General features: G+C 43.6%; 2 protein-coding genes across 6 annotated transcripts in view; both read left to right on the forward strand.

The window, feature by feature from the left end:
• The first annotated feature begins 2844 nt into the window (after nucleotides 1-2844).
• The window catches only part of LOC130136164 (disease resistance protein L6-like), a 35950-nt gene continuing 12698 nt past the window's right edge, over nucleotides 2845-26096 (forward strand). The window contains exon 1 of the mRNA XM_056306294.1: nucleotides 2845-3595. Within this exon, the coding sequence (XP_056162269.1) occupies nucleotides 2922-3449 (528 nt within the window). The 5' untranslated portion in view covers nucleotides 2845-2921 and the 3' untranslated portion in view covers nucleotides 3450-3595. The remainder of the gene's footprint in view (nucleotides 3596-26096) is intronic.
• LOC130136162 (disease resistance protein RPV1-like) lies at nucleotides 4005-8828 on the forward strand. 5 transcript variants are annotated; one of them, XM_056306288.1, is made up of 5 exons: nucleotides 4082-4100; nucleotides 4248-4340; nucleotides 4450-5297; nucleotides 5446-5691; nucleotides 6158-8828. In XM_056306288.1, the coding sequence occupies exons 3-5, from the start codon at nucleotides 4506-4508 to the stop codon at nucleotides 7793-7795; spliced, it is 2676 nt and encodes an 891-aa protein (XP_056162263.1). In that variant the 5' UTR covers nucleotides 4082-4100; nucleotides 4248-4340; nucleotides 4450-4505; the 3' UTR covers nucleotides 7796-8828. The 5 variants fall into 5 exon arrangements, with proteins under 5 accessions (XP_056162262.1, XP_056162265.1, XP_056162261.1 ...); XM_056306289.1 differs by having other exon boundaries at nucleotides 4086-4100; nucleotides 4248-4331; XM_056306286.1 differs by having other exon boundaries at nucleotides 4021-4100; nucleotides 4248-5297.

Raw genomic sequence — 26096 nt, forward strand, 5'->3', positions numbered from 1 at the left:
ATTTGATAGCTGAAATTGAGTGATCACTATAGCAAATTCTTCCATGCTTGAGCTATCTAAAGACGTCAACGGAATAAGATTTCTCAATCACAAGTCACTGAAGGGACTTGGTGTGCTATGCCAGGAAGACTAAAAGAAATAATAACCAAGTTCTTCAGTGATTTGCTCTCAACATAGGAGTACAGAAATTTCGACACGATTATAGATCAATGCCCTCGGGTGGTTCATTTGAGATGAACGCTGGACTCATTAGACCTCTGTTGATGGAAGAGATGAGATAATTGGGATGGGAGCGACAAAAGCACCCGACGGAATGAATGGATTGTTCTACCAAAGAAATCGGGAGACGAGTTATTTTCATATGGGCAGTTTGATATCTCAGATTGAACCAACCCTAGATTACATTAGTTCTCATAGTGCCACCGTGGAATGTATAACTCAATATTGCCAAATTAGCCTCTGCAATTTTGCTTTTAAAGTGATAGCAAAAGTATTAGCTGACTGATTAAAAAACATTAATGCCTCAATTGATTTCTCTGGTGTAAGGCGCCTTTGTTCCCAGGTGTGAAATTCAAAATAATTTTTTGTTGTGCATGAAGTGTTGCACCATTTAGGAAGAAGGTGAAGGAAGATGAAATTTATTGCTATGCTCAAATTAGACATGAGATCTATGGTTGGGTGGAGTCGGCCTTTTTAAGGGCTTATTGGATGAAGCTAGGATTCTGCTATGTATGTTTCCACTGGATCACACATTGCGTGACTGGTTCTACCGTTTCTTTCGGCAACAAGTTCAATGGAGAACTACTCCCGTATTTCATACGTTGCGAGGTTCATGACAAGAAGATCCATTCTCTACTCATCTGTTTATCCTAGTTGCAGAATCCCTATCAATCTTAATCATAGGCTAGCTCAAAGGAATAAGATTGACCTCGGAATGCCCTGTTTTGCCCCACTTATTGTTTGCTGAAGACCTGATATTCTTCCTGGAGAGATCTATCGGAGAATGTTAGGAGCTGTTGAACATTTTGAATCAATATTGTCATGCGTCTGCACAAGCAACTAACCTAAACAAATCCGGGGTTCCCTTGAGTAAGGCTTGTCCAGAGAGTCATCAGATAAATGTTGCAGAAACTCTCGGAGTACCGCTTTTACAAGGTGCAGGAGGATATTTAGGAGTGCCATCCCATGTTAAGCTGTGTTTTGTTTCAAAATACCAATATCTGTCTGTGGAATGATTGAAAAGAAGATCGCGAACTACTAGTGGTCCTCCGCAGAAGGCATAAATGGAGTCCATTGGGGAAGTTGGAAAGTTATGATGCTATCTCTGAGCATTTTCCTGAACACGTTGCCCACAAGATTTTGGCAATTCCTTTAAGTTCGAATGCAATTGAAGATAGCCAAATTTGGCCCTTGAATCGAATAGGAAGATCCGGTGTAAAAAGTGGGGAAAATGACATAAATGATTAATTAACTTTGACCCAACGTGCAATTTCATCCCTAAACTTTTAATTTATTCAATGTGGTCCTTTAACTTTAGTTTAATATACAATATCTTCCTTTAGCTTTTAATTTGTTCAATGCGATCCCATTTTTTTAATAAACGTTCAATCTAGTCCCTAAAGTTTATGAAAACATCCAATTTTATCCTTTCATTAATTCAAGTTCACGGAATTTACTGATTTGGCTTTTAATCTGGTATGTTTGAACCGTAAAAAAAAAAAAGTCACACGTGATTATTCACGTAAGATAATCAACTTAAATTAGAATATAATAATCTTTTTAATTTGTTCAATTTGATGGCATAGATTATTATATCTTGATTGGAGTTGAATATCTTATGTTGATAATTCGTGTGTAACATTATTTTTTGGCCCACCATTCGAACCTGTCGGATTAGAAACCAAATGAGCAAATTCCGTTAACTTGAATTAATGGAAGGATAAAATTAGATGTTTTTGTATAATATATGGATTAGATTGGAAACCAAATGCGCAAATTCCGTTAACTTGAATTAATGGAAGGATAAAATTAGATGTTTTTGTATAATATATGGATTAGATCGAACATTTACCAAAAGTTAGGGACCGCATTGAACAAGTTAAAAATTTAGGGATGATATTATACATTGGGTTAAAGTTTATGGACAATTTATGTCATTTTTTCCTAAAAGAAGGCTATGGATCAAGAACTTATGGAGTGTTTTATGGGGCAACTCAAGACATAACCAACGATTAAGTTTTTCCTACAAACTCTATTTTAGAATGCATCGCCAACGAGAGATTTACTGTTGAAAAATGTTGCCAACCTGCATTTTTACATTTAGTCAATGAAAGCTAAGAGTACCATTAAAAAAAAAAAAGAAAGAAGCTCTTCAAAACTTGTAGAATCTTGGGTTAATGCTAATGTCCCCCGTTTCCTGTTTATTATACATTCACAGATTTTGTGAGATAAAGGAGGATTTTGATATACGTCGAATATCATCTTGAATATTCTGAGCGAACAAGAATGATTTATTTAATTAGAGAGAGAGAGTGATTCGACATGATCCATACAGTGCTAAATTTGAGCACAGCAAAGAGATAGAGAGAGTGTGTGTGCTTGCGATGACGGAGGCGACTGTGACGACGCCGAGATCTTGGCCGGCGGCGGCGGCACTGCTGAGGCCGCGACTACAGCTTCCAAGCGTTCCACCAAAGTTGCTTCCTCCCTGTCTCTCTCTCTCTCTCTTTCACTTGGCCTATTCCTTTCTATTTCTCCAGATTCCCTCTTTTTTTATTTTGATAGAAGCAATAAGTTTTGTCCTATAATATGTTGTAGATCGAGGATTCGATTACAAAGATTTGGACTTTGCAAAAAAACAGAGAGGCGATCAGGGCAAATCCCAGAGCGCGCTTGTCATCCTCCTCGTTCTGATCCTTGCAATGAAGAAGAAGGGGAAGTACTCAGCAGATGATGCTGCAGCGATGGGCGGAGACGCCGCCGCCTCGGATACCGACTGCCACGATGTGTTCCTGAGTTTCAGTGGAGTCGGCGTTGGCTATTTTTTCGCCGAATCCCTGTACTGGAGCTCGGTTGATGCCGGGATCCGCGTCTTCAGAAACGCCGATGAATTTGGACTCGGTGAAGAAATTGGCCAGGAGATTCTGAGAGCTATCGACGGGGCCAAGATCTGCATCCCGATCTTCTCCAAATACTACGCTTACAGCGCGGGGTGTCTCCGGGAGCTTGCGGCAATGGTGGAAAGCAAGGCCAAATCGGGTGGTGGGAAAACGATATTCCCCATATTCTACGACGTGGAACCTCGTGATGTTAGGCTTGAAACCCCTCTGTACCGCGACGCCCTATCGATGCTCGAGAAGAGATACGGGTCCAAGGAAGTAAGCGCGTGGGAAGATGCTCTTAAACAGGTTGCTTCATTACCTGGATGGGAAATGAGATTTATGAGGTAAAAGGCCGAGACTTTATTGCAGGAGGGTTTGCAACTCATAAATCGTTTTCTAGTATAGCAACGCTAAACTCCAGTGGAAACAACTGATCACTTCGTTTTTTGATGTTGCGCTTTCAGTAGGAATAAACTTCAAATAGTTGTTTCGCAGTTCAATAGGAGTGGTTATTGCTTTGTCATATAATATCATCCCAAATGTTCAACTCGTGCCCTTTCTTTTCTAACTAAAACAGTTTACTTCTGTGGCAGCTCGACTGACATCAGAGAACACCTTGAAGTAATCACGGTCCAGCTGAAGGTAAACCGTGTGCATGTGAATAAACTCATATGTGACTCTCGCTGTCTACTTATCAGTAGTAGTTGATAACAGAAACTGCTCGATTATATTTCGTTGGTAGAGTTCACCTTAAGTATGAGATGTAAGACTATACGTGCTAGCCTTATATATAGTAGTGTGCATGGCATGGAATGGCAAACGACCTCACCTTAGAGGTCCAGTTATGGAAGTAATGAGCCATCATTTTTTATGATTTTTGTATCTCTAGAGAGATTGGGACATTATTGCAAATGGAGTATAATCATCCGAAGGTTGATTGCCTTCCAATTAATGATATATCCTAACTTGTTGAGCAGTCGAAGTGTTGTATCAACATAGGTGGGATCAGTTACTTGGATATGATTGGTGGGTTTTCTGTGTTGTTTCTGAGGCGCAGCAAGAAATAAAAGGAAAACTAAATCCAATTGTTACACTTTTTCATTTCCCGGAGCAGCTTGCTTGTTTACAATTTATTTGCTCTTGTAGGTGGTTCTAAGGAAAGATAAAAAAAAAGAACTAGTGGGAATTGACAAACAAGTGGAGGACATGATGGACTTACTTGATTTAGAAGTCAGTGATGTACGAATAGTTGGAATCTGGGGGGAGGGTGGGGTCGGCAAGACGACTCTTGCCAAGGTCATTTATGAGCAAATTTCCTCTCGTTTCGACAGTTGTAGTTTCCTTGCAGATATTGGGGCAACAGCGAAACAACTTGGAGGTGTTCGGCGTTTGCAAAGCAAGTTGATGTCTGATATCCTAAACCGAGAATACGAGGTTGATCAAGTTGCGAAAGGAATCGACTTTTTTAAAGGAATATTGCGGAATATGAAAGTCCTAATTGTTCTTGATGATGTGGAGGTACAGTCGCATCTCCACGAAATTGTTGGAGAGAAGCTTGATTGGTTTGGTTATGGATCTAGGATAATTGTCACCACTAGTATCAAATCTGTTCTTCCAGAATTCATACCTCGAGGGTTGGCTCATGTTTACGGTATCAACGTGATGAATAATGATCAAGCTCTTGAGCTTTTGAGAAAGCATGCACTGCCAAGAGAATTTTCAATTCTATATCTTGATGAAATTCCAAACGGTATAATGAACTCTGTGAATGGGATCCCATTACTTGTTGACGTAATTGGTTCACTCTGGTACGGAAAAAGAAGAGAAGAACGGGCTGCACTTGGGAAGCTAATTTTGCAATCTGGCCAGGATATTGAAAAGATTTTGATGGTTAGTTACAAAGAATTGAGCAAAGAGCAAAGAGAGATATTTCTTGATATTGCATGCCTCCCTGCTGATGTGGATGGTCGAATTGCTTCATTTATGTGGCATAATCCCAATTTTCGCCCCTGCGATGGAGTTGATGTGCTCCATGTCATGTCCCTGGTAAAAATTGGAAAAAATCGTGAACTAGGGATGCACAGGCTGTTAAGGGAGTTTGGCCAACAAATCATACGAAAAGAGGATGATCTAGATCCAGGAACGCGAGGCAGGTTATGCAATTTGGAATTGGCCTGGAAAACAGAGAAGATGGAGGTACAGTATCTTGTGTAATTCTATAGCGGAATGTGTGCCTTACCCTGTTCTCGAGCCTTGGAGTGTAGAGAAATTGTCCTTTCTCTTTAACATTGACTTATTTAGCTCTTGCTCATTTTTTCTCCACTTAATACTTTTTCCATTATAGGGGACAGACCACCTCAACTTTGATGCGAGAGATTTTAAGAGCATGCCGAACATAAGGTTTCTTATCTTGGATTGTGCAAAAGTTGTTGGTGATTTTGCCAATGTTTTTCCAAATTTGAAGTGGCTTAAATGGCAAGGATGCACCAGAGATTTTGAAGCTACTAATTTTCATGTCGAAAAATTAGTCATTCTTGATCTTTCATGGAGCAAAGTCACTGAAGACTGGGGAGGTTGGAGAAAAATCAAGGTAGATTAAGCTTTGTTTACTTCATGAAACTGTTTCCCTGATGAGTAAGTTTTCACCAGAAAGCTTTTTATGTAGACTGATTTAAGACGTGACACTTTCCGGCATATGGCATGTATAGAACTGAATGTTACTCTTGAAATACTTAAGGAAATAATTGGTTGCCTGCCAACAACAATTAGAGGGTGTGTGGATGATGGTGGTGGTGGAATTCCTAGGTTGAGTGAGTTAAGGGGAATGATTTCCTGGTTGTCGAAAGGGTAAGTCATTCTTTAGAATCTAGATAAGCATCTTCTTTGACTATGAAAGCATTTTCCATCCGAAATCTTCCTAAACTATGCCAGGATTGTAAGAATGGAAAACATATTTTCAGAAATTGTTTTTCTTCAAAACAAACAGAGCCTTGGACTTAATTTCCTCTAAAGATTTGTTCAGTGTACAATTTAATGTTTCTGTGCTATTTTTGCAGATGCCGCAGTTGAAAGTCTTGAATCTTGCTGGTTGTGCTGACCTATTGATAAGCCCCGACTTGTCCTCTTTCCCAGACTTGGAGATATTGATTCTCGAACGATGTTCTCGACTAATGAAGTTAGATCCTTCCATCCGTCATCTAAGATGCTTAACTACCTTAAATTTGAGGTTCTGCGATGAACTCAATATGTTGCCAATTGATCTGGGTCACATGAAAGCTCTTAAGGAGCTCCTTATTGATGGGACTTCGGTACAAGAAATTCCTATGTCAATGGGTTACATGGAGAAACTTGAGATTTTTAGTGCTTCCAACTGTCTCCAATTAAGTCACCTGCCTGATTCAGTTCGTGGCTTGACAGCTCTTTCAGTACTCTCACTGGAAAATGCAAAAATTACTCGAATCCCTGCCTCAGTTGAAAAGCTGGGGAAACTTCGGATCCTGTCTCTAAAGGATTGTCGTTGGATAGGAAGACTTCCGGATTCAATTTGCAATTTAAGAAACTCATTAGAGGAGTTGGATATAACAGGGACAGGCATATCTGAATTGCCCAATTCAATTACTTGCTTGGGGCGTTTAAAAGTGTTAAAGATGGATTCTTGCTTCATTAGGGAATTGCCTAGAGAAATTGGAAATTTGGTCAACCTTGAAGAGTTACATGCTTCCCATTGTAGGAGTTTGAAGGGAGCCATTCCAACTGCTATTAAGAGTCTAGATCGTCTGAGGATACTGAGATTGGGACATTCCAGTATTTCTGGCATTCCTTCGGAAATTGAAAGTCTTTCTTGTCTTCAGACTCTTGATTTACTTCGGTGCAACGAGATTCAAGTGCTGCCAGAGCTTCCCTCCAGTTTAACTTGTCTACGTGTGAGTTCTGAAAGGATGGAGGCCTTGCCAGATCTTAAGGATTTAGTGAAGTTGGAGGAGATATGTCTGAGTGATAAAGATCCTATGGAGCTCATATGTCCCTTAACACGGATGGAGCCAAAATCCAGATCGAGTGATTTCTTAGTTGTGTGCATAGTACTTCCGAAACTGAAGATGTTAGAGTTGTCTTATTCTCGAGTCAGTGAACTGCATCTTGGGATTGACCGAAAAGAAGAAGAAGTGCAACTTAGGCATGGTTCCGCGTCATGTACACATCTTAAGAAGCTAGTTCTATCTGGTGTGAATCTTGAAAATGTGCTGGAACTTCCCTCGTCGTTGTCTGTTTTATCTATTCGACATTGTTCGTCTTTGAGACAATTGACAGCAGTTCACCATCTGAGCAAACTATCAGAACTAAATATTACCCAATCTGCAGTAGAAAAGGTTAAGGGGCTTGGAGGACTAATTGCCCTGGAAATCTTGAATATATCACACTGTGAAATACGTAATCTCAATGGGCTTGGCCAATTAACAAATTTACGAAGTTTGATTTTGTCAGACTGTGATTCGCTTGGTGGATTGCCCGATATATCAAACTTGAAGATGTTGAATGTCCTAGTAGTCCAAAGATGCAGGATGATTTCTGATATTGAAGGGCTCATGGAGTTAACCTCCTTGGAAGTGCTGCATGTTAGTGAATGCGAGGCAGAAAGCACACAGCAAGTACAGGATGCATCAAAGCTCGTGATGGAACGTTCAATAAACAGTTGATGTCCCGTGCTCCTGGAGTGGACATTCATTAATTTACATGGCTCTTCAGACACAATCAAAACCATACAGCTGTGGAGGGCGACATCATTGAAGTCCACTGAGAATTGAGTTGGCAAACTGGCGCCAAAATTGCTGGAGCTGCAATTTGAAATCTGGCACCAAAAGTTTTTTGAGTCCTTTTATCTATCAAACCATGTGCCATGAACAAGCACCCTTGCATGACCTCACAGGTCATCAGATCCTTCATATTCTTCTCTCCCTCACCAATCCATCTTTCTGTCCAGTCTCTCAGTCAACTGGCGACTTAGTCGTTTCCTGTAAATTTGGAATGATCTAACTCCAAAGATATCTGGAAAATCTGGAGGCACTGCAAGGAATTTTCTTGTCTCAAAGGCATCTCCAATTCTTAGACGGTATACAAAAGCACAATATCAGGGGCACAGTTGGTAGCTCTCACATGTGAACGAACCCCCCATACAGCTGGTTGTCTGGCATGTCATGCAGGAGACGTAGATACAAATATTGCGTTTAGTGCGAGACATGCTCAGTCGAGGTAATAATTTTCTCCTGAGGTTTCTCATCATAAACAGGTGTCTATAGTTCCCAAATTTACAATTCATTTGACTGTAAGAAGTGCACCTCTTTTGCTCAAGCTCAGTGGGTAGTTAAGAAATGCACCTATTTTCCAATGATCTTTTACTCATCACCCGTGGAGAAAGACTCATGAGCCTTGTATGTTTCATACAGACTCTTCTTCATGGAATGATGTTGTTTCTTGGGTTCAGATTAATCTGAGAGGCAACACTATACAGATTTTAGTCTTTAAACTTGCCCAGAATGCATGAGTTTATTACAGTTGGAGAACTCGAAATTATCGGTTCCATTGTCCTGGGACTCACATTTGTATTGAGAACATTTCAATTGTTTTCTTGCTGATGTAATGCGTATGACACACCCGAGATGACATGGATGCCCCTCTACTCAAATGAAAGCATCCTCACAATAACTACCAAAAGTGACATTTATATCAAAACACGGATGGCTGAGAGGGCGAGCTGGTTAGAAATGATCTTGTAATGATTGTAAGTGGTCATTGATTTTGGCAACTGACTTCATCTTGGTTTAAGATCGCAAATAGGTTGTTTTAGGTAACCTTTGTTCAGCTTGAGCATTTTGCATTGGTACGGCACATCAATGCACAATTCTATTGATCCTAGGTCCACTTCTCACCCTTAACCTAATATGGCTTATCCCAATCCAATCATTTCCGAGTGCCCGCTGTTTTTGGCAGAATCGTTTGTAATTCAACTCCATGAATAAATGTGAGTGGAGAGAGTGAATGGAGAGCAGGGAATTCTAGTGTCCAGGTTCAGAGTGGTAATTGTGCGTGGAGCCTGTGAGGGAAAGGTGTTCTATGAAAGGAAGAGCTTGCCGGGTTAAGTTTGGCTTGCGGCTACAGGGAATTCAGAACGGATAAAATCTGAATGAAAGTTGGTGACTGGAAGATCTCATTGGTTTGTGCTGGGGGGACAAGAATAAATATGTAATTATCAGCAGCTTCTCGCCTGTTATAAGGGAAGAAGCTTCAGCATTATGTAGCAGCCTAGGAGGACATGGTGGAACCGGCGTTTTAGGTCAATGGTTTATGAAATTCCATACGGAGATGGAACTATTGGGTAGGTTTTCACTGGCCTGTGGGCAGAGAGAGAGAGAGAGAGAGAGAGAGAGAGAGTCGCGACACCATAAAATATGGCTGGTTTAATGAAAAATTTGGTCCTCGATGTTCCTCCCAAGCTTTCAAATTATAGTAGAAATACAAAGATCTTGGATATCTTTGACAATTATGGTATCGGTTTGTTTAGCATTTCAAAATTTACACTGATGCAAAGAGTTTCATATCATTAAAGGGCTTGTTTGGTTATCGGGAGTAAAACCAGCTGAATGAAATTATGATCATGATTATCTTTCGGGAAAATTGTCCAAAAAATCCTAAACCTATTGTACGGCGGCTAATTTAGTCCCAAACCTCTCAATTTTGTCAATTCAATTCTAAACCTTTTAATTGTGCCAATTTAGTCATAAACCTATTGACTATTTGCCAATTTAGTTCTAAACCTTTTAACGAATTGCCAATTTAGTCTTTTCGGCTAATTTTGATCGGAAATTGCTGACGTGGCGGTCTAGTCGGCGCCGGCCGTCCTACATGGTGTTGAAGTGGATAATTTTTTTTAAAAAAATCTATTTTTTATTGATTATTTTATTTTTATTCTTTTCTTTTCTTTTTCTTTCTTTTTTTTTGTTTTCCTTTCTTCTTGGTTGAGCTAGCAACTCACCGACCAAGGGCTGGCGGAGGTGGTCGGCCATTGGGCAAGGGCCGACGACCCTCGTTGACCCCAAGGTGAGGGCTACAAAGCCCTTAGCATCCATAGGCAAGGGCGTCGCGGCCCTCGCCAGATCTGAGCGAGGGCATCGTGAGCCCTCTCCGACCACAGTGAGGGCATCGCAACCCTCGCTCGCCCTTGCTGTGGTTGGCGAGGGTTGGCAATGCCCTCGCTGGCCCATCGAGGGTTGGCAATGCCCTCGTTGGTCCAGCGAGGGCTTGCGACGCCCTCGCCCAGGGGCCGGCAGGGGTCACTGGCCAAAATTAAAATAAAAATAAAATAATCAATAAAAAGTTCGAATTTAAAAAAAACAAAAAAAATTATCCACGTTAGCGATTTCCACCAAAATTAGCCGGAATGATTAAATTAGCAATTCGTTAAAAGGTTTATGACTAAATTGGCAAATAGTCAATAAGTTTAAGACTAAATTGATACAATTAAAAGGTTTAAGACTGAATTGATAACTTTTAAAAAATAAAATAATCAATAAAAAATAAAAAATTATCCATGTCAGCGTCACGTCATCGATTTTTGATCAAAATTAGTTAGAATGACTAAATTAGCAATTCGTTAAACGGTTTATGACTAAATTGGCAAATAGTTAAATAAGTTTTTGACTAAATTGGCATAATTGAAAGGTTTAGGACTAAACTAGCAACTTTTTAAAAGGTTTATGATAAAATTGAAAGGTTTAGGACTAAATTTGTGACATCCCGAATTTCGGCCCATTTTTGGGTTTTATAAAACGCGTAATTTGTCAGTGTGCTTATAGTAAAATCTCGCCCGGGAACTGATCACTCCCGGTTATCATTTTAAATTAGAGATTTCGCTAGAATCGCACTCGATCAAATCTGGCCGTTATTTAGACCCCGAACTTGGCAGTCGATTTTTGGGAGTTTCAGGACGAAATAAATTGGACGGTGTCAATATTATCGTAGCCAGCGTTGAGATTGTCAGGAATAATGGAAAAATGGGAGTTTTTGACCGGGTGCGAATTTGGACTAGTAGACCTCCCTCGCTATAGTTTGATTTAATTAATTCGGCTTTTGTCCCTTTTTATATGCGAGGCTTATTTTGGACCGGTAGATCGCTTTCGATTTTGAATTTGGGTCATCGGATCACATTTAATATTTGATTGAAGTTAATTTTTTTATTATTTTTCTCTCTCCTCTCTCCTCTCTCCTCCGCGCGCACGTTCTCTCTCTCTCTCTCTCTCTCTCCTTTCTCTTCTCTCCTCTCTGACCGCACGCAACCCCTCATGCAGAAGTCCACTCACGCCCATTCCTCTCCCCTCCTCTGACGCCCTCTCTCCTCTCTCTCGTCTTCTTCCTTCTTCTTCTCTTTCTTCTTCCTTTCTTTTTCTGCTTCGGTCTTCTTCCTCCTCGACGAGCCGCGTCTGGACTCCGCTCCGCCCGACGCCGTCCCGCTGTCGCGCTAGCTGCACCGCGCCGTCGCCGGCCGGCTCGACCGCCGCGCCACGCCGCGCCGTCGTCCGCCCCCGCCGCCACGACCTTCCTCTTCTCCTCCCTCGCGCGCAACCGAACTCACGCCCTTTGCCCGTCGCGCCGGCTGGCTGCCCGGCCGCGCTTGGCCATCGCCGCCATCGTCCCGGTCGCCGCCGTCCGTCGGCCATCGCCCCGACCGGCTGTCCTGTCCCCCTCCCCCTGTTTGCGCGAGCCGTGAGCTCGCCCCCGCGACCGCCGCGGGCCCGGCCCGTCCTTGTTGCCGACGCTCGGCGGCCCGCTCCGCCGCCCGGCTCGCCGCCGTCTTGCCTCGTCGCCGCCGGTCCGCCATCTCTCCCCCTCGGCCTCGATCCCTCTCTCTCCCTCACCCTCACCCCCGGTTCACTCTTTTTCTCCTGTCCCAGCTCGGCCGCCGCCGCGTCATTGTCGCCGTCGTCGTCACCGCCGCGTCGCCGCCACCACCGGTTCTTTGCCCCGGCCAGCCAGCCCAGGGCCGTGGCCGGCTTGTCGCCCACGCGACCAAGCCGCGCGCCCGTCGCCGTGCCCGTCGCCCGGGCGCGTTGCCCGTTCGGCCGGCGCGTCGCCCATCCGCTCGCTCGTGCGCCCCGGGCACGCCGCACGTCCGCCGCGCCCGCGAGCCAAGCATGCCGATCGGCCATTGTGCCCACTTTGGCCGGCCAGCGCGCCCGTTAGCCTGTGCCCACGCCTTGTTCGGTACTGTTCATCCTGGCCATTTTAAGCCCGAACCAACTTCTCCCGGGCCAAACTTAGGTAAGTGACTTCCTAAACCATATCTAGTACTTTGGGTATTTTTAGACTTGTTTAGGATGTGATTAGTATCGGGTTAGGAATTAATTTAGGCGTGGGCTAATTAGATTGAGTGTGCCCGATTTATGAATTATTGTGGTGATAATTGTGTGGCTAATTTAGTGATTGACTAAGGTAAATAGAATGACTGAATTGTCGTGGCGCTTGTGGGTGAATTGGAATAAATTGAATGTGTTGACTTGAATGTTGGGTCGGTGGGCCGATGTGGGGAGCATGAATTGAGTTGACTGATGTGGCGTGCTAGATTGACATTGGTAAAAGGGTGGTGATTGAAATTGATTTATATGACTAAGAGCATGGTGAATTTTGTATTGTGGTGCATGTGCATGAAAAAAGCCCGGATCGATCGGAGGGCTGAGCCTGAGGCATGTTTACGCGGGCTGTGAAAGGTGAGTTAGACCTGAGGCGTAGGTTACGCGGGTCATTGGAAAGGGAAAAATGTCCTGAGGCGTGGTTACGCGGGACGAAGCCCGGCTTGATCTGAGGGCTGACCTGAGGCGCAGTAGCGCGGGTCGTGGGAAAATGTGAAATGTCCAGTGAGGGACGGAGCCCGGCTTGATCGAGGGCGACCCGAAGCGCGATGGCGCGGGTCGTGAGAATGGGCCCCGAGGCGCAGTGGCGCGGGCAGTGTGAAAGGACCGGGAGGTCGTGAGAAAGTTGGCTGGACCACGCATGTTGCATAGTGTTTGATTATGAGGTGAATACTGCTAGGCATGGTATGGGACGTGCCCAAGTGGTTTTACCTTATAATCGAGACACGCGCGAGTGTTATTGTATGATGCATGGAAAATTTCCTTGTGTGATCTCGAATATGAGCTCTCTGGACGCACTAATGTGATTTGACTAATGTACGGTGTGGGCATGTGATTGGATGGCGAGGTAAGTCCATTGATGTGAATTATATATAAGTTATCGGTTAGATTGCATGTTACAACTTGTCTGGGTACGCATTGGCCTATGTGGGGGTATAAGGGATTGCTTATTGAGACTCGTTCTCACGGTTATTATATAACCATTTTCAGATCTGCGACCGTGATTGATTGGAGACGCCACCAGGGTATCTCGGGGATGGAGGACGGGTCAAGTTACCTCATATTTTGTGTGCCCCTCTTTTGTATAGCGAAGTAGGATACCCCACCACTATTCTCTTTTGATGTTGTGTATTTGGAATTATTGTTTTGTGCTATCCCTTTGTCATATTTTATTGTCTGGGTTGTTTTAAATTCGCTTCCGCTTGCCTTTATCGTTGGGTGTTTCGTTTGGGTCGGCGACGCGTCCTGGGACGTCGCGTTCAATACGACCGTTGAAGGGGTGTCGCGAGCCCGTTGGGGTCTGGGGCGTGACATCCCTGTTGATTTGGTATCAGAGCAAGGTTAGCTCGAACCAAGATGGTCGAAACTGGAGCGATAAGGAGCGATGACTTTGGGGTAGTCAGTTAAGGAGTCTTGTGTGCCATGCGTACCCCAGACCGTGTGATTGTGATTGCTGAGTGATTATATGCAATGACATGTGAAATGCAGGTGCGTCGGGACTTGAGGTAAGTGCGTGAAACCTGTTGGTTGTGATTGAGTGATGTTGGTGATTTGCTGCCTGCTTTGTGAATTGTGGTTGTGATTTGGTGTCATGGATGATTGGCTGCCTGCTAAGTGAATTATTGTTGTGATTCACTGCCTAGGGCTTTAGACTGATATAGTTGGCCTAGGTCTTTAATTCCCAAGGGGAATTATAGCAGGTAAGTGGGTGGTGTGAACCCTGTGAATATGAGTAGCCGAGGAAGGGGTCGAGGTCGAGGTCGAGGTCGTGTAGGTCCGCAAGTTGGAGTTGTAGAGGATCTCAGAATGGATGGAATTTTGAGGGCACTCGAGGAAGTTGAAATTTTAATGGGAAGGTAGACTGAGGAGTGAAATGCGACTGTTGTCACTGATGCTGAGGCCATTATTGTCGCCATTAATGGAAATGTTGGGAATCAAGGTCAAGGGCAAGTTAATGCAGTCAGATAGATGCGTCAGCTGGTTGGAAAATATTTGAAATCGAAACCTCTGAAGTTCGATGGTAAAGGTGACCCTGAAGCTAAATTGCTTTGGAGGTATTCGGGTGCACTGGTGAGGAGAAAGTGACCCTGGCTATATATCAACTCTAAGGAGATGCAAAGGATTGGTAAGAGGGCCCCGAAGTGGGATATTTCAGAGGACATATTTCCAAGCTGGGGTGTCGTTATCGAGGACTTCAATGGGAGGTACTTTCAGAGAGTGCGCGAGAACAGAAAATGACAGAGTTTCTTCGGCTTCGCTAAAATTGAATGTCAGTTGATCAGTATGAGATCGAGTTTGTAAGGTTGTCTAAGTACGCACCAAGGATAGTCAATGATCGTGTGGATAGAACAAGGAGGTTCTGGGATGGATTGAAATCGGAACTTTGCAATCAGTTAGTACTCTTGTGTCTTAAGGGATTACAATGAGCTGTATGAGAGGGCTCGATAGTTGAAATGGATATGAGTGACAGGGCTGTCGCTTCTGGATCGTGGTACGCGCCGGTTAGGGACAATAAGAACTTGGGAAGAAGTCTATGACAGAGAATCGGAGATTTGTTCCTCTAGTAAGAAAGAACTTTGGGAAGTCGAACTACGACTCCAACGCCGCATGTCGGTCTTATGGAAAGAGGCATAGGAATGACTATTGCCAAGGTAGAAGTGGAGCATGTTGTGGATGTGGACAGTAAGGTCACCAAGTGAGAAATTGTTGAACCAACAGGTTAGGTCACTAATGCAATCGCAGCGACCGCAGGTAGGACATTAAGCGAGAGCTGCCTCGCAGATTTATCAGAATCGACTAAGGACGTAAGGAAAAGTGTATGTTGTGGCTGAGAAGGAAGTGAATGATGCGCCTTGAAAGTCTAGATGCGTTATGAGATGGTATTGGGTACAATAGAAGATGATTTTGAAGTTATCGCTTGAGTGATCATGTAAGACTTATAATCAATTTTATGGTGAATAGGCGCGATCGATTTAAGGATTTATGGATTACTGATGATATTCTTGGACGGGTTTGGAAGGATAAGTGTTGCTTGGAAATTTGGATTTTGTAAAGAACCGGGGTGATTTAATTTGGGAGACTGTTGGATTGAAATTGGAGGGATTAAGCCTCGTCTTTGAGGTGTGAAAAGATAACTATCTTGTGATTAACTCGTTGGTTAAGGAGTCAAGGCTAGAGGACATAGCCGAAGTGTGTAATCTTCCTGATGTCTTTCCTTAGGAATTGCCGGAATTGCTACCTGATAGAGAAGTGGAGTTTGTGGGTGAATTAGCCCCAGGGATAGAACCGATCTTGAAAGTGCCCTATAGGATGTCACTGTCGGAATTGAAGGAATTGAAGGTCCAAACGCAGGAGTTATTGGATAAAGGTTTTATTCGCCGAGTGCGTCTCCATGGGGAGCGCCAGTGTTGTTCGTGAGGAAAAAGGATGGATCCTTGAGGCTGTGCATTGACTACAGACAATTGAATCAGGTGACCATTAAGAATAAGTATCCGTTGCCAAGGATAGATGACCTGTTTGATCAGTTGCAAGGTGCATCGATATTTTCAAAGATCGACTTGAGGACGGATTACCACCAATTGAGGATTAAGAAGGAGGATATACAGAAAACGGCATTTAGGACGAGATATGGGCACTATGAGTTTACAGTAATGCCATTTGGACTAACTAATGCCCTCGCTGCTTTCATGGATTTAATGAATCGGGTATTCAAGGAATTTTTAGATCAGTTTGTGATCGTGTTCATAGATGATATTCTGGTGTATTCAAAGAGTTCCGAGGAACATGAGGTACATTTGGAAAGAGTTCTATGGACGTTAAAGGAGCATGCACTGTATGCTAAGTTTAGCAAGTGCGAGTTTTGGCTGAACCGTGTAGCGTTTCTTGGGCACATAATTTCCGGAGAAGGAATCTCCGTGGATCCGGCAAAGATTGAGGCAGTGATGGATTGGCCGAGACCGACGACAGTTACTGAGGTTCGAAGCTTCTTAGGACTGGCAGGTTACTATAGACAATTTGTGGAAAGATTCTCGGCAATAGCCACTCTATTGACAAGGTTGCTTAAGAAGGAGACTAAGTTTGAATGGACGGAAAAGCGCAAAGAGAGTTTTCAGGAATTGAATATGAGCCAAAGGCGTTGGATGGAATTGCTAAAGGACTATGATTGTGATATATTGTATCATCCCGGTAAAGCCAACCGGGTAGCGGATGCCTTGAGTCGGAAATCGAGCATCGCGCATTTGTTGGTCAAAGAGTGAATTTTATTGGAGGGAGCGCGGAACTCAGAATTTAAGTTCGAGGTAGGACACCTCTCTAGTCTGATGGCGACATTAAGGATTGAACCGGAAGTGCAAGCCAAGATTAAGGCGTTGCAGTCTATGGACCCTGAGATTCAGAAGATTTTGGAGATGGATGCACTAAGAGGAAACCGGACTTCCAAGTGTCCGAGGACGGAATTCTTAAGTTTCGAGGACGTTATGCGTGCCCGATGATTGGGGACTTAAGGAAGAGATTTTGTCGAAGGCTCATAGGAGCAATTACAGTATCCACCCGGGCAGCACTAAGATGTACCAGAACCTCCGTCAACACTATTGGTGGAATGGAATGAAAGTAGACGTAGCCAAGCATGTGGCCAAGTGTTTGACGTGCCAACAAGTGAAGGCACAACATTGTAAGCCTGATGGAATGTTGCAACCGTTGGAAATCCCAGAATGGAAATGGGAACATATCACAATGGATTTTGTAACGGGACTGCCGAGAAGCCAGAGGGGACATGATTCTATTTGGGTGATAGTAGATAGATTGACGAAGTCAGCGCACTTCCTGGCGGTGCGAAAGGACTTCGAGCTAGAAAGGCTGGCAGAGTTATATGTGCGACAGGTTGTTCGTCTTCATGGAGTACCGGTATCAATCACTTCGGACCGTGATCCCCGGTTTACTGCGAATTTTTGAAAAAGTCTGCAATCGGCCATGGGGATTAAGTTGCAATTCAACACGGCCTATCATCCGCAGACGGATGGCCAGTCTGAGAGGACTATTCGGACATTAGAGGATATGTCGAAGGCGTGTGTGTTAGACTTTCGGGGCAAGTGGGAAGAATGTTGCATTTGGTGGAATTTGCCTACAATAATAGCTACCAACAGAGTATCGAATGGCACCGTTTGAGGCACTATATGGCAGGGCGTATGTAACACCATTGTGTTGGGATGAAGTGGGGAAAGAAGTATAACGGGTCCAGAGTTAGTTCAAGAATCGGTGAAAACAAAGAAAGGCTATCCGGGAAAGGTTGAGAATGACTCCCAGTAGTCGTCGAAAAGTTACGTTGCACCGAAGGCGTAGGCCGTTAGAGTTTCGGATTGGCGACCATGTATTTCTTAAGATCTCGCTAATGAGGGGACTATCTCGGTTTGGCAAGAAAGGGAAACTAAGTCCAAGGTATATAGGCCCGTTCGAGATTTTGGAAAGGATTGGGACGTTGGCCTACCGTCTCGCCTTGCCACCGAATTTGTCGCAAGTTCATAACGTCTCCCACGTGTCGATGTTTAGGAAGTACGAACCGGATCCGACCCACGTGCTGAATCATGTGGTAATAGACGTGGACGACAGGGTGTCGTACGTGGAGAAGCCTGTTCGGATCGAGGACAGGAAGGAACAGGTTTTGAGGAGCAAGACGATTCCGTTGGTTAAAGTTATCTGGGAACATCACGGGACGGAAGGTGCCACATGGGAAAGCGAGGAGGCGATGCGACAACAGTACCCCCAATTGTTTGAGTAGTCGGGTTTAGATTGTAAATTTCGAGGACGAAATTTTTGTAAGGGGGGAAGAGTTGTGACATCCCTAATTTCGGCCCATTTTTGGGTTTTATAAAACGTGTAATTTGTCAGTGTGCTTATAGTAAAATCTCGCCCGGGAACTGATCACTCCCGGTTATCATTTTAAATTAGAGATTTCGCTAGAATCGCACTCGATCAAATCTGGCCGTTATTTAGACCCCGAACTTGGCAGTCGATTTTTGGGAGTTTCAAGACGAAATAAATTGGACGGTGTCAATATTATCGTAGCCAGCGTTGAGATTGTCAGGAATAATGGAAAAATGGGAGTTTTTGACCGGGTGCGAATTTGGACTAGTAGACCTCCCTCGCTATAGTTTGATTTAATTAATTCGGCTTTTGTCCCTTTTTATATGCGAGGCTTATTTTGGACCGGTAGATCGCTTTCGATTTTGAATTTGGGTCATCGGATCACATTTAATATTTGATTGAAGTTAAATTTTTTATTATTTTTCTCTCTCCTCTCTCCTCTCTCCTCCGCGCGCACGTTCTCTCTCTCTCTCTCTCTCTCTCTCTCTCTCTCTCTCCTTTCTCTTCTCTCCTCTCTGACCGCACGCAACCCCCCATGCAGAAGTCCACTCACGCCCATTCCTCTCCCCTCCTCTGACGCCCTCTCTCCTCTCTCTCTTCTTCTTCCTTCTTCTTCTCTTTCTTCTTCCTTTCTTTTTCTGTTTCGGTCTTCTTCCTCCCCGACGAGCCGCGTCTGCCCGACGCCGTCCCGCTCGTCGCCGCGTACCGCGCCGTCGCCGGCCAGCTCGACCGCCGCGCCACGCCGCGGCTGTCCGCCAGCCACCGCCCGACCTTCCTCTTCTCCTCCCTCGCGCGCGCAGCTAGCCGAACTCACGCCATCGCTGCCGCGCCGGCGCCGTCCAGCCGCGCTGGCCATCGCCGCCGCCGTCCTGTCGCCGCCGTCCGTCGCCCATCGCCCCGACCGGCCTGTCCCTGCCCCTCCCCCGTTCGCACGAGCCGTGAGCTCGCCTCCCTCGACCGCCGCGGCCCAGCCTGTCCTCGTTGCCGCCGCTCGCCGGCCCGCTCCGTCAGTCCCGGCTCGCCGCCGTCTTGCCTCGTCGCCGCCGGTCCGCCATCTCTCCCTCGGCCTCGATCCCTCTCTCTCCCTCACCCTCACCCCCTGGGTTCACTCTTTTTCTCCCCTGTCCCAGCTCGCGCCGCTGCTCCGTGCTGCCGTCGCCGTCACCGCCGCGTCGCCGCCAACACCGGCTGTCGCCCGGCCCAGCCAGCCAGCCGTGGCCGACTTGTCGCCCACGCGACCAAGCCCGCGCGCCCGTCGCCGTGCCCGCGCCCACGCCTGTGCCCGTCGCCCAGCGCGTTGCCTGCTCGGCCGGCGCTGTCGCTCGGGCGCGTAGCCCATCTCGCTCGCTCGTGCGCCCCGGGCACGCCGCACGTCCGCCGCGCTCGCGAGCCAGGCATGCCGATCGGCCATTGTGCCCACTTTGGCCGGCCAGCGCGCCCGTTGGCCTGTGCCCACGCCTTGTTCGGTACTGTTCATCCGGGCCATTTTAGGCCCGAGCCGACTTCTCCCGGGCCAAACTTAGGTAAGTGACTTCCTAAACCCTATCTAGTACTTTGGGTATTTTTAGACTTGTTTAGGATGTGATTAGTATCGGGTTAGGAATTAATTTAGGCGTGGGCTAATTAGATTGAGTGTGCCCGATTTATGAATTATTGTGGTGATAATTGTGTGGCTAATTTAGTGATTGACTGAGGTAAATAGAATGACTGAATTGTCGTGGCGCTTGTGGGTGAATTGGAATAAATTGAATGTATTGACTTGAATGTCGGGTCGGTGGGCCGATGTGGGGAGCATGAATTGAGTTGACTGATGTGGCGTGCTAGATTGACATTGGTAAAAGGGTGGTGATTGAAATTGATTTATATGACTAAGAGCATGGTGAATTTTGTATTGTGGTGCATGTGCATGAAAAAAGCCTGGATCGATCGGAGGGCTGAGCCTGAGGCGTGTTTACGCGGGCTGTGAAAGGTGAGTTAGACCTGAGGCGTAGGTTACGCGGGTCATTGGAAAGGGAAAAATGTCCTGAGGCGTGGTTACGCGGGACGAAGCCCGGCTTGATCTGAGGGCTGACCTGAGGCGCAGTAGCGCGGGTCGTGGGAAAGTATGAAATGTCCAGTGAGGGACGGAGCCCGGCTTGATCTGAGGGCTGACTTGAAGCGCAGTAGCGCGGGTCGTGAGAATGGGCCTGAGGCGCAGTGGCGCGGGCAGTGTGAAAGGACCTGGGAGGTCGTGAGAAAGTTGGATCGGACCACGCATGTTGCATAGTGTTTGATTATGAGGTGAATACTCGCTAGGCATGGTATGGGATGTGCCCAAGTGGTTTTACCTTATAATCGAGACACGCGCGAGTGTTATTGTATGATGCATGGAAAATTTCCTTGTGTGATCTGAATATGAGCTCTGCTGGATGCACTAATGTGATTTGACTAATGTACAGTGTGGGCATGTGATTGGATGGCGAGGTAAGTCCATTGATGTGAATTATATATAAGTTATCGGTTAGATTGCATGTTACAACTTGTCTGGGTACGCATTGGCCTATGTGGGGTATAGGGGGTTGCTTATTGAGACTCGTTCTCACGGTTATTATATAACCATTTTCAGATCTGCGACCGTGATTGATTGGAGACGCCACCAGGGTATCTCGGGGATGGAGGACGGGTCAAGTTACCTCATATTTTGTGTGCCCCTCTTTTGTATAGCGAAGTAGGATACCCCACCACTATTCTCTTTTGATGTTGTGTATTTGGAATTATTGTTTTGTGCTATCCCTTTATCATATTTTATTGTTTGGGTTGTTTTAAATTCGCTTCCGCTTGCCTTTATCGTTGGGTGTTTCGTTTGGGTCGGCGAAGCGTCCTGGGACGTCACGTTCAATACGACCGTTGAAGGGGTGTCGTGAGCCCGTTGGGGTCCGGGGCGTGACAAAATTGGTCACCGTACGATAGGTTTATGACTTTTTGGATAATTTTTCCATTCTCTTTCTTGCCAATGTTTGATGAATTAGAATGAGACTGAATGGAAATGAAACTCGAGAAGGAAAATCGTTTGCATTGTTGCATTTTCATTACTATGGAGGAAAAGAACAAGGACAAGTAAAAAAAAAGTGGATAATGGATCATTAGCCACTGCCTTTTTTTTCTTGCTCGACACGCCGTGGATGACCACGCGTAGCCCTCCTTACCTCCTCCTCCGGCACCGTAACGAGCATAAGTCAAACGTGCGTCTTCCAGAGCCACTCTGTTGTGTCTCTCCCGGCTTTCTGTCCATTGATCCGGAGAATCCTTCTCTGCTCGACCTTTCCACCTTCTCTTTGCTCAATCCAAGAATGTCGGCTTTGAACGCATGTACAGTCGGAGTCTCCTCCCAATTGACGAAACCTTGCGTGAACGACATCACCGCGGAGTCACTTTTGGCTTTCGAGTCTGTCTTTGAGATCGACTTCCCCATTTGACCTCGCTAAGATGGTGTAAGGTTATACTATCTTTGAAATGGATAAATATAATTTATAGAAACTTCTGTCTACTGATTAATATAATAAAAATTGTAAATTGTGTTATTAAACTAAAATAAAAAAAATATTTTTTAAGTACAAATGAGTTACAATTAAATAGTAAAACAATAAAGGGAGAGGACGGTGTGGATTGTTTATCCGTAGTAGCTAGTCAAACCGCAATATTTGAATGCCCCGTGTTATTAAAAAAAAGAAAAAAAAAGAGAAATGAGGTGCAATAAATTAAGGGTTTTTTTTTTTTGATAACCCAGGAAACCCCCGCACGGCCGACAGCCGGGAGGTAAACCCTGGGGGCGACACGTGCTAGCCACCACACACGTGCACCGGTTAAGTCACCCTGCGGCACCCGGGATTCGAACACTCAACCTTTTGCGAGAGGAAGAGTGCGCGCTCCAGCAGCGCCACCCAGGCGGGTGGTGCAATAAATAAATAAATTAAGGGTTAATACCATGAAAAACCCAAAACTAGTACAGTTGTGACAATTTTACCCAAAACTATTTTTTTTACCAAAAAAACCCCAAACTGGTACACCTATGACAAATTTACCCCGAACTATTTTTTTGACCACCAAAAACCATAAACTAATATACTTGTGACAATTTTACCTCGAAATAATTTTTTAATACTATTTTTTATTTTTTATTTTATTTTGTTTTTTTCCTTCATCTTCTTCATCTTCAACCTCTGGCCGGTCGCCGGTCCGGCGAAATCGGTCCCGCCGGTCGTTGGCGAGGTCGAGCCTCGCCGTTGCTGGGCGAGGCCGACCTCGGCAGTTGCCAGCGAGTTCGAGCCTCATCAACTGGCGAGGTCGGCCTCGCGCAACGTCAGCGAGGTCGAGCCTCGCCAGCAACCGGCAAGGCCGAGCTCTTGCTAGATCTGGCGAGGCTCAAACTCGCCGGCAATTGGCTAGGTCGGCCTCGCCCAGCAACGACGAGGTCGAGCCTCGCCAGCGGCCGGCGGGGCTGACCTCGCCGGCTTTCGCCTCTGGCCGGCCGTCGGTCTGGCGACCGGCCGGAGGTTGAAGATGAAGAAGATGAAGGAAAAAAATAAAATAAAAAATAAAAAAAATTCGAAAAAATAAAAAAATAATATTAAAAAATTAGTTCGGGGTAAAATTGTCACAAATATACCAGTTTGGAGTTTTTGGTGGTCAAAAAAATAGTTAGGGGTAAATTTGTCACAAGTGTACTAGTTTAGGGTTTTTTGTGATCAAAAAAATAATTTGGGGTAAAATTGTTATAATTGTATTAGTTTGGGATTTTTCGTGGTATTAACCCATAAATTAATGCATAAATGTCTAGCGATGTCAGGACAAATTAAAAATTAACATTGGCCACAAAAAGTTGCAGCCGTATTCTTTTCTTTTTGTGACCCTCGGATTTAATATTCACATAATAACTAGATGCAAGAGAAAACAAATGAATTTTTCATATTTGAATGTTATTGCAAAAGGTCTATCAACAAAACAAAATCGTATTGATACCCGGTGAATCGTAATGCAAGCTAAGGGCCTTTCTATCTTGGAATACCACATCGATGTTTTTAAAGATTTCAAAAAGAAAAAAAAGGAAAGAAAGAAAAAAAATCGAACTGGAAAATCTGTAAACCAAACGAAAATTGACGTTTGTTTTCTTTTTGGTGATCTTTCACTTGGGTTTAGCTTAGTTTAGCTTCCCAATTAATACTATTAGAAATTCCAAATTGGTACCCCAAAAACTAATTTTCATCTCACTAAAAATTTTTATTTGGTACCCCAATAACACATTTACCCAAAACTAATTTTTGCTCGTAAAAAATCCCAAACTGATATCCCACAATACAATTACCCAAATCTAATTTTCATCTTATGAAAAAATTCAAATGGGTACTCCTTACCAAATTCTGCCTTCCATTGGCATTCCATTCAATAGCATATTTGTCAATACGTGTGGCAAATAATTACTATACGGATCTAACATGGAGTGTGATAGATCTGATATAAAAATTCATTTGTGTTGACAAATATGCATTTCAAAGGAGGGTAATTTTGGGTCAGGAGTACCAGTTTGGGGGTTTTTTGTGAGATTGGGGTAAATGTGTCATGGGGTGTAGTAGTTTGGGATTTTACTAGTTTTTTTTTAATGAAAGTCTCAAAACTAATTATTTTCTTTAGATGGATATCAAAAACTATTAACCTGTGGAAGGTGATAAAGTACTTATGGACAATGGGACAATTATCCAATAAGTCCCAAACATGTTGTACTTTTTCCAATCCAGTCATAAATCTTTCAATTTTGCTAATTGAGTATTAAATCTTTTTACGTTTTGCCAATTGAGTCCATCGGGCCAATTTTGGCAGGAAATTGCTAACATGGACGCTAGCCGTCGTACGTGGTGCGACAGGTGCTGACATGGATAATTTTTAATAAGATTTTAATATTTTTTCGAATTTATTTAATCTTTTATTTTTTTTTTCTTCCCTTCTTCATCTAGCCGGTCGCTACGCCTCAGTGATGGCCGACGATCGACCAAAGGTGAGGTCGACCTCACCGGCCCTTGCCAATGGAAGAAAAAAAAGAAAGAAAAGAAAAAGAAAAAGAAAAAAGAAAAAAGAAAAACATAATAAATAAATTCGAAAAAATATTAAAATATTATTTAAAAAATTCAATGTTAGTGCCGGCTCGGCCACATAGGATGGCTAGCGTCTATGTCAACGATCAAAATTGGCCGAATGGACTCGATTGGCAAAATGTGAAAATGTTTAGGACTCAATCGAAAAAATTGAAAGGTTTATAATTGAATTGGCAAAAGTGCAATAGTTTTAGGACTTCTTGGATAATTTTCCCTATGGACAGTACTCAGTGATAGAGCTAGAATTCCAGTGGAGGGGGCGAAATATTCAACGTGATTGATTTAAAGGTTTAATTAATATTTTTTTATCATATTAATTGTAGGAAAGAGAACCATGTAATAGCTTAGAAGAAAAATGTAAAATAATAAAAGATAGTTTGTTTTGGACTGAGATAAAAATACTAAACAGCACTATTGAAATAATCGTAGTTAATGGTGTATTTTAAGTTTATTTTACGAAAATTCATCATTTTTAAGGACACCAAAAAGCTAATAATAAGAAAATCAGTATCCATAAGAAAAATGCACACGTTACGTGGGTGCAAGAGAAAACGACAATTAATTTCATGCTGTAGAATTATTTTGCTTTATATACATTCTAATGTAGCAGCATCTTAATGTCCATGTTGTAAATAGAAAGGATCTAATATCAAGAAAACTTAAATTTCCGCATCAACTTCAGTAGATAAACAATAATGCTAGTGAGGGTAAAATGCAAATGATGCTTTTAAGCTCCGTTCGTTTCGCAGAAAATAACTTCCAGAAAAATGTTTTTCGGATTTTCCGACGTTCGATTTATGGAAAATAAACTACTCAAGGAAAATATTTTCCCTCAATGGAAAAAACACCTTCAAAAGTGAGGGAAAATATTTTTCTCTTTTTTGAAAAGAGGAAATTATTTTCCCTCCTCCTTTCACCATTCATTTTAATTATTTTAATAATTTTTATTAAAATTCTAATTTTTAATTATTTGTTCTATGTTTTTTTACTTCTTCGCCATGGTCGTTTGCCGGCCATGGCGAAGGCCGGCGACCGGCTGAAGAAGAAGGTAAAAAAAAAGAACAAAAAAAGAAAAAAGGTAATTAAAAATAATTAAAAGTTAATTTTAAAAAATAAAAAATATTAAAAATAGTGCATGGAGGAAAATCTATTCCATACCAAATAGCGGAAAATATTTTCCGGGTCTTTTTTAGATTTCAGCATAATATCGAAAAGTTATGTTATTTTCCTTAAAGGTAGCTTTCTGAAAACGTCATATATTTCGCGAAACGATCGGATACTTGGTTCCTGTGTTTTTCTTTAGTTTTCTCTTCTTCCTTTTTTCAGTAAAAATGCCTCCTAACGGAATTGAACGTGGTTGAGAAAGTGACTATCAAAATAAAGCTATTTTGATCGTTTTAAAATTGGACTTTATAAAATGAAAAGGACGGGCAATATATTTAAAATCAGACTTTATGTATAATATGGACGTGGGACTTTTGCCCCACTTTCGGTCATTCATCATAGAGGTTAGTGTGGTAATTTCCATTACCTCATTTTCTATGCTTTCCGTACCCACTTTCTCTACCACCATACCTTTCTCGCTCCCCTGATACAAATTTTTAACGAAAGGC

The sequence above is a fragment of the Syzygium oleosum genome, unplaced genomic scaffold (genome assembly GCF_021117445.2).
Source record: "Syzygium oleosum isolate NSW1041296 unplaced genomic scaffold, Sole_v2.1 Sole_v2.42, whole genome shotgun sequence".
NCBI classification, from domain to species: domain Eukaryota; kingdom Viridiplantae; phylum Streptophyta; class Magnoliopsida; order Myrtales; family Myrtaceae; genus Syzygium; species Syzygium oleosum.